The sequence below is a fragment of the Chrysochloris asiatica genome, unplaced genomic scaffold (assembly GCF_000296735.1).
Source record: "Chrysochloris asiatica unplaced genomic scaffold, ChrAsi1.0 scaffold00007, whole genome shotgun sequence".
Taxonomy (NCBI): Eukaryota; Metazoa; Chordata; class Mammalia; order Afrosoricida; family Chrysochloridae; genus Chrysochloris; species Chrysochloris asiatica.
Genome location: NW_006408525.1, coordinates 4,195,478 through 4,203,771, shown reverse-complemented (window position 1 = coordinate 4,203,771; position 8,294 = coordinate 4,195,478). Strand labels below are relative to the sequence as shown.

Below are 8,294 nucleotides of genomic sequence, written 5' to 3'. Positions count from 1 at the left end.
CTATACTCATCCTTGTTTACCACTGAATCTACCCTTCCAAGTACTCAGCTATTGTGGTTGTTGGTAAGTGCCGTTGAGTTGGTTCTAACTCATAGTGATCCTATGTAACGTTTCCGAGGAAAGGCTGGTGAGTCTGGACTGCCAACCTTGTAGTTCAAACTGACCTTGAAGTTGAGTGCTTAACCTATGGCACCACACCAGGACCCCTTAGGAACTCAAAAAATACTTTAAACAGATTAATGAACACATAATTTGTGTGTATTATGCAGTCTACTTCTTCATCAACCTTACATGTTTTAATGATTTCTTTGCAGAACAAACATGGAGAAGCATAGTTCATCTTTGGTGGTAGAGTTATCTTACCCAGACTTGGTCATCAATGTAGGAAAAGTGACTTTGGGTGAAGAAAACAGAAGGAAGCTACAGAAACCTCGGAAAGATCAAGAGAAGGAGAGAGTTATGAGGGCTGCATGTGCTTTATTAAACTCAGGAGGAGGAGTAATTCAGATGGAAATGGCAAACAAGGATGAACATCCCATAGAGTTGGGACTGGATTTGGAACAGTGTTTGAAAGATCTCATTCCATCTTCATGTTTTCAGACCTTCTTTGAGATCAAGCAACAAGGTCGATGTTGTTCCATTTTTGTTAAATCTTGGAGCTATAACACTTCCCTTGAAGATGGTTCCATCAAGGCTGGCATTTGCAGCCTGCGCTCTTCACTGTACCGTAGGTCTGGCACCTCAGTGATTCAAATGGATTCAAGAGAAGCATTCAATTTCCTGAAAGGCAAGAAAATGAACGCAAAAAACAGCACAGAGAGAGAACCATCTAGTAAAATTCTCAAAGTTATATCTCAGGGCTTCAATAATGCAGATCCTGCTTTCGAATTTTTCCAAAGAGACAATCTTGAGTATGGTGAAATCCTGCCATTTCCCGAGTCTCCATCCATAGAGTTTAAACAGTTCTCTACAAAACACTTCCAAACATATCTAGAAAACATAATTCCAGTCTATGTCTCTGCATTTGCAAACACCGAGGAGGGAGGCTATCTGTTTATTGGAGTGGAAGATAAAAGTAGGAAAGTCCTAGGATGTGCTAAAGAAAATGTTAACCCTTACTCTTTGAGAGCAAGAATAGAAAAAGCAATACTCAAGTTACCTTGTGTCCATTTTTGCCAATCCGCATGCCAGATCAATTTCACAACCAAAATCTTGAATGTGTTTGCTAAGGGAAAGCTATATGGCTTTGCTTGTGTGATCAGAGTGAAGCCATTCTGTTGTGCCGTTTTCTCAGAAGAACCCAGTTCATGGCTGGTGGAGAACCAGCAAATCCACAAGTTGACAATTGACAAGTGGGTAGACAGGATGATGGATATAGACCAAGGTAAGAGGAAGAAGGCTCTTCCCCTCCCTGTCCTTTCTATCTCTTTGGAATCTACATACCAAATAGCTCTTTCTTTGTCTGTGACTTTTAATTTCTCATACCCACTGAAATGTGCTTTTGGAATCTTCAGCTTTCCTACTTTACATACATGAGAAAATTTTGTTGGGTGATTAGAAGCCCAAATCAGGTATTTTATAAGAGGAAATTTTCTACATTAGAAGGTGAAACAAAACGATTTGGAAATGGTTTCCTGACAGTGGTATGTTGGAATCAGCTTTTACTAGCTCCAGAGCTGATTAATAAATTTTCAAGGAATTTTGTGAACTAGGTGTTAAACATAGAAATTTATTAAAATTAAATCATATAAACTTACAATTAGATAGTTGTATTAAAAACAAAGGTAATTAATACAAACTCGCCACTTCTGAAGTATGTATTACATTTTACTATTACTTACGCTAGTGAGGTTACTTATATCTCTTGTATCTATCTGTATGGTAGAAATACTATAAAAATTATGTGCCACTACACATCTCTTCTCAACTCTGCATTTAGTGACGTTACACTGAGAGTTCGAAATTGTCTACGGAGGAGATAATTATATGACAGAAATTGTCAAAATGCTGTGAGAGCTCTCGCCTCAATTAGACCAGGTTGTGAAACATTTCCTAGTACAGTCCTGCTTCCTGAAATTGGTTCTTTGAAATTCTTTAAGTCATTTGGTTTGAATCACAATACTACCTGTGCTTAAATTGCATTGTATACTGATTCTTGATTCTTGGAGATTTCTCAGTTCAGTGTAACATGAGAGTGATGAGGATCAGACCAGAGCAAAAACTCACCAAATTTGCTACCACATCGATTCTGACTCGTGATGACCTTATGAAGTATTTGTGGTACAGGACATTTTGCCGGAGCAGACAGCATCATTGTTCACCTGCAGAGCTTTTGGTGGATTTCAACTGCCGACCTTATGATTCACCCTCCAATGCCACCATGGTTTTTTCTTTATATATGAATATATGTAAAGATCGAGAGAGAGAGAGAGAGAGAGAGAGAGAGAGAGAGAGAGAGAAAGAAAGAAAATGTGGCAACCTACTTGTATAAAGATGACAGCCTTGGAAACCTTATTGTCACATTTTCCCTAATTCCTCTCGCTCTCAGGGCATCTGAAGAATTAGACCCACCAAATTGCCACTTCTCAATCACACATGAACAATAAACCTTCACTCAGAAGCTCTTTATTGCAAAGCAAAAGCACACTTCAAGGAGAGAAGTGGGTCTTTCTCCATGAGTGGAGAAGACTTGGTGGAATTGGGGAGCACTAGCTTATAAGGGTTTGGCTAATACATATTGATTAGGAGGAGTGGGAGGCTGACTATTCATTTATTGTTTTTAGTAAAGGGGTGCAAATTTCTTGGAAATGGAGTGCCTTCTGAAGTTGTGTGCTCTAAGTGCTAGTTTATGAGCTATGTCTGTCAAGTTCTTCCTCTTTGTGACCAGTTGCCTTTCTCCAGCCCGGTTTCCGGTCCTGATTTCTTTCTCCCTGTTCCAGGCTGTTGCTCAATGTTACTATTCTTATTGGACTAGAGATGTCTTCCCTTTTTCTTGATCCCTGTCTAGTAGGAGAGGAGAGGGCTCAGGGTAAATGGGTGGATATGAAGCCAGGGTAAGACAGGCGGATGGCCCAGGGGTCCTACCCTGTCCCTGACACTATGGGGCTGTTCTACTCTGTCCTATAGAGATGCTATGAGTTAGGATACACTCGACAATGGCAATGGGTTGTTTTTATTGTTGCTTTGTTGTTTAATAAAGGTACTACTCTAGACAGAATGAATGGCAGCATTATCTATCTCACTGTTATCTTTCAAATGACCACAAAAAAATATCATGTATTCCATCCAATGATAAGGCCTCATTCAGTGGTGAAGAGATAAACTACTGTGTCAGATTAACATGAGTTTTCTTTCTTTATTAAGATCTTTCACGGTTGTGCAAAGATTTTGAATCTCAACTGAGTCTAACTAGTGGGCCTCCTTTAAGCAGACCAGTGTTCTCCAAGAAAGGCCTGGAACATAAGAAGGATCTCCAGCAACTCTTATTTCCAGGTAGTAACTATGGTTTGCTTGTTTGACACCAGATAGTTTTACATTAGGATAAATGGGATGTTTATTCAATTTCCTGAAAGTGTGCTCTTCAAATCCTTGTGTAAGAAGTCGTAAATTTCTTGATGATCAGTAGTTTGGAAATTAACTTTTACTGATCCCCCTGACTGAGGTTGTATCACCTATAAAATCCAAGAACACTATTGCCCTTAGAGGCCATTTGCAGTTTCCAAATCTGACTGATTTTCATTATTCCTCGTTGTTTGTAGAACTGCAGCTACCCAGATCTCCACCCTATACTTAATAATTAGAATGTCTGGAGATAGCATTTCATAGTGTGTGTGTTTATCAAGGTCCTCCCATGGTTCTGATGCTCATCTAGACCTAGTCTAGGGGTGGCTGTTGTTGTTAAGTGCCGTCCTGTTGGTTCTGACTTATAGGGTTTCCAAGGAGCAGCTGATGAGTTTGAACTGCCAAATGGGTGTTTAAAAGAATTTTTTAAACTTTCACTCAATCCATAATAAAAACTTTAAAAAAAAAAAAGAATTTTAAAATTGTATTAAGATATGAAAATAAATAAACAAAAGAATAACTGTGAACATTTTTCCCAGTGTTTCAAGTTTGGGAGAAACAATCATGTATCAGCAGAAAAGATTGAATGGACAGTGGCTGTTCGCTACTGACATGCCTTGCTTCAATATTTTAGGATTTTGCCTAGGGATCCATTGCTGTCTTCTTTCTAGATTCCTAGAGAGGAAGAGTCTTTGTTCCAGCCAATGCTGCTGTCCTGGTGTGGCACTGTGGGTTAATGTGCTGGACTGCAAAGTTACTTTGAACCACAAGTTTGGTGGTTGAAGCTCACCAGCCACTCCTCGGAAACCCTATACAGGGTTCCCATGAGTCAGAACTGACTCGACGGCACTTAACAACAATAACAACATGCAGCAAGTCAGTGGCTTACCTGGTCCTGGAATTTGATATAGTATAAATTTCTATAAAAGGAGCTCTGGTAACTTTGTGGTTAACGAATCAGGCTGCAAACGGCAAGGTCAGCAGTTCGAAACTACCAGCCGATCCGAGGGAGAAAGATGAGGCTTTCTGCGCCCGTAAAGATTTACAGCCTCGGAAACCCTGTACAGGGTCGCTATGGGTCGGAACCGACTCGACGGCACTCAACAACAACAACATAATGTCTATAAAGGACCGTTAAGTTAATAGATAATGATTGCCCCGATTAAGATTTCATGTCTTCCTTACTTAATAGAAGTTCTTGAATTTACTTGCATGTGAAAATTGTGTTAAAAAAGTTCTCACAATAAATATTGTAAACCACAGCATTACTCATCATTGTCTTGTAAACTCAGGAAGCTCCATTTTAGTACAATTTATTGCTGGTGTTAGCTGCTGCTAAGTGCCTTCCAGTCAGTTCTGACCCATAGCGACCCTGTATAGGGTTTCCGAGGAGCAGCTGGTGAGCTTGAACTGCTGACCTTGGTTCAAACGACCTTGCAGTCCAACGTATTAACCCACAGCGCTTTACTGCCATGGAATAAATTATAATTAAAACAAAAACTGGGCTGCATGCTCACCAAACACCAATCTATTATTAGTGATTTTTTTTTAAAAAATCAGTTTTCTACTAATTCTACCAAACGTTTGAAGAATAAGTAACTTGGCACTATTTAAATTCTTCCTGTTGTTAAGTGCCGTTGAGTCAGTACAGCCATAGAAAAGGAAGTGAAACGTCCAAGCTGTTTAAGTAGGAGTAACAATAGTTGTGAAATTTGACAAATAAAACACATGGATTTCTAAGTGACTGAAGGAAGAGTTCTGCTTCAGGAACACTAACTTAGGATCTAACCCAGGGGTCTTCCCTGATAATTAAAGGCTTTATGTAACTTTATCTACTCCATAAATACGATATTAATGCCCACCTTCTTTCTGGGTAGGCTCCATGTATCTGCATCAATGTTAACTAGTTAGGGACTTTAGAGTTTCAGATACTTTGAGATCAAAAAGGGAAATAGAACTGGCATTTATCAAGCAGCAGCTGTGCTGAGTCAGGCACTTTATGTCAGTTCTCTTAGCTTTTCCTCATAGAAAATGTGCTATTATTAATCATGTTTTACATAAGAGGAAATAGTCTTAGAGAAGTTAAGGTATTGCTCAAGGTCATAAGCATAACAAGCTCGTGAATTTAGATTATTAAAAGTGTCTTTTCCTCTGCAATTGTAATGTAATAATACTTACAAAAGAACATCTGTATGTCTTCATAATAATACTCTTTTTTCTAAAATTTATCATTCTTTCCATATCTAGTGCCATCAGAACATTTACAATGTACTCCAGAACCTCTCTGGAAGGAGCTGTCCTCACAACATGAAGGGTTGGAGAAGTTAATCAAGGAGGAAATGCCTCCTCTTTCCCGGGGAATTTTGATCTTTTCTAGAAGCTGGGCTGTAGATCTGGACTTGCAAGAGAAACAGGGCGTCATCTGTGATGCACTGCTAATAGCTCAGGGCAGCCCCCCTATTCTCTACACCGTCCTCAGGGAGAAGGATGCAGCGGGGCAGCACTATTCCATGCACACTGCCTTTACTTTAAAGCAGAAGCTAGTGAACATGGGAGGCTACACTAGGAAATTATGTGTCCTGGCCAAGGTCCTCTCCCTGAGTGCTGAGGACACTGCGGAATCCTCAGAGGGTCCAGGTTGTCTGCTAAAGTACTCTGAGTCCTACAGTCTTGCAGACACCCCACAAATGGAAGCCTTGCTTCAGTCCCTCGTGATCGTCTTGCTTGGTTTCAGATCTTTTTTGAGTGACAAAGTCGGCTGTGAGGTTTTAAATCTGCTCACAGCCCAACAGTATAAGATCTTTTCAAAGAACCTCCACAAGAACAGAGAACTGTTTATCCATGGTTTACCTGGATCCGGGAAGACCATCATAGCCATGAAAATCATGGAGAAAATCAGCAAAGTATTTGGCTGTCCTACAAAAGAAATTCTCTACATCTGTGAAAACCAGCCACTGAGGAATTTTTTGAGGTAAGCAGTTGGGTCTTACTGTCACCAGATGAGGCTTGTTTTCATTGTTTTTAAGAACCCTCGAGATGGTTCTGATTCATAGTGACCCTGTACAGGGTTTCCAAAGAACAGCTGGTGGGTCTGAACCACCAACCTTGTAGTTGACAGTCCGGTGCTTATTAATACCACTGCCATCCCAAGCAGAGTATTTTTGTTGCTTGAGGGTAAAATTAATTTGTGATAAATAGTATGCATAGAACAAAGTAATAGGCTGCTTTGCTTCCTTTATTTTAATTGGAGAAAACATGAGTATGTCCTTTTCATTTTTACAGTAGTAAAAATGTCTGTCAAGCAGTGACCCGGAAAACCTTCATGAACAGTAGTAACTTTGAAAGCATTCAACACATCATCATTGACGAAGCTCAGAATTTTCGCACTGAAGATGGTGACTGGTATGAGAAGGCAAAAAAAATCACTCATAGAAAAAAGGATTGCCCAGGAATTCTCTGGATCTTCATGGACTACTTCCAAACCAGCCACTTGGATTGCAGTGGCCTGCCTCCTCTCTCAGCCCAATTTCCTAAAGAAGAGCTCACCAAAGTGGTTCGAAATGCAGATCTAATAGCCAACTATCTTATGAAAGCAATGAAGGAGGTAAGAGAAAAACCTCCACCTAACATCCCCCATGAGTCCCTGAAGATGCTCCATGAAGCTGAATGGACTCACAGTGTTCGGGGAACCTTACAAGTTAAGAAAGACCTGACTCTGAGGCAAATGATGACCTATGTGGCAGACACCTGCAAGTCTCTCTTTGAAATGGGCTATTCTCCCAATGATGTCGCTGTGCTTGTCAGTACCACGAAAGAAGTGGATCGTTATAAACATGAGCTTTTGAAGGCAATGAGGAAGAAAAGGGTAGTGCAGCTCTGTGATGCATGTGACATGTCGGGTAATCACATGGTACTGGACAGCGTCCGGCGATTCTCAGGGCTGGAGAGGAGCATCGTGTTTGGAATCCACCCAAAATCAGCTGAGTCAGCCATCTTAGACAATATTCTAGTCTGTCTGGCTTCCAGAGCAAAACAACAGCTATATATTCTGTGGCATGGAGACTATTAAGAAGAATCCCAAACCAAAAGGAGAAGAAGCATTCACTGTATATGTATCCATGGGTGAAAATCTAGCATGTCAGAAAACTTTCCTTGGCACTGTAGTATCTTGAATTTACTTGATATGGCTTTTCTATCTAAAGTCTTTTTAATTCCCACCAAATGATTGGGTGAGACCATTCAAGAAGGGTATACAGGACTCTAACACCAGGATTGGTTAATTTTGCCATCTACTAGGTTTAAAGGAGCTATCTCAGAAGCAGAATAAGGTGATCCCAGGACCATCAAGAAAAAAAAAAAAAACCCTGAGATCCCCTACCTGGAAAAGTGGTGACAGCAGAGGTGGTGGCATGGTGGTGGCATAGAGAGACAGGTAGCTGTAGGCTTCTAAGTCCATGGACTCCATAAAGCAGACTGTGTATGGGCAGGAGGCTGGCTTGCAGAAAGTGCCCTTTGGGCATTTACAGACTAGCTAAAGGAGATTTGTAACCCTTGTCAGAGCAGGGCAGAAGGTGAGGAGCCACTTGGCTGAGAGGCTGACGACAAGAGTGAATTGTGTCTGCAATACGGCAGAGGACAGACATTCCTATCTGGAAGACTGCTACATCCGGAGTTGTTTCTGTTCCTGAATTGTACCCTGTTCATTTCTCTAACTAATTCCATAATCATGAGTA

The 8,294-nt window shown here is 40.6% G+C and overlaps 1 protein-coding gene across 1 annotated transcript; it reads left to right on the top strand.

The window, feature by feature from the left end:
• The first annotated feature begins 321 nt into the window (after positions 1-321).
• On the top strand, positions 322-7,630 carry SLFN11 (schlafen family member 11). The gene is made up of 6 exons (XM_006833618.1): positions 322-542; positions 601-727; positions 859-1,384; positions 3,364-3,492; positions 5,809-6,532; positions 6,844-7,630. The coding sequence occupies exons 1-6, from the start codon at positions 322-324 to the stop codon at positions 7,628-7,630; spliced, it is 2,514 nt and encodes an 837-aa protein (XP_006833681.1).
• Positions 7,631-8,294: the final 664 nt, after the last annotated feature.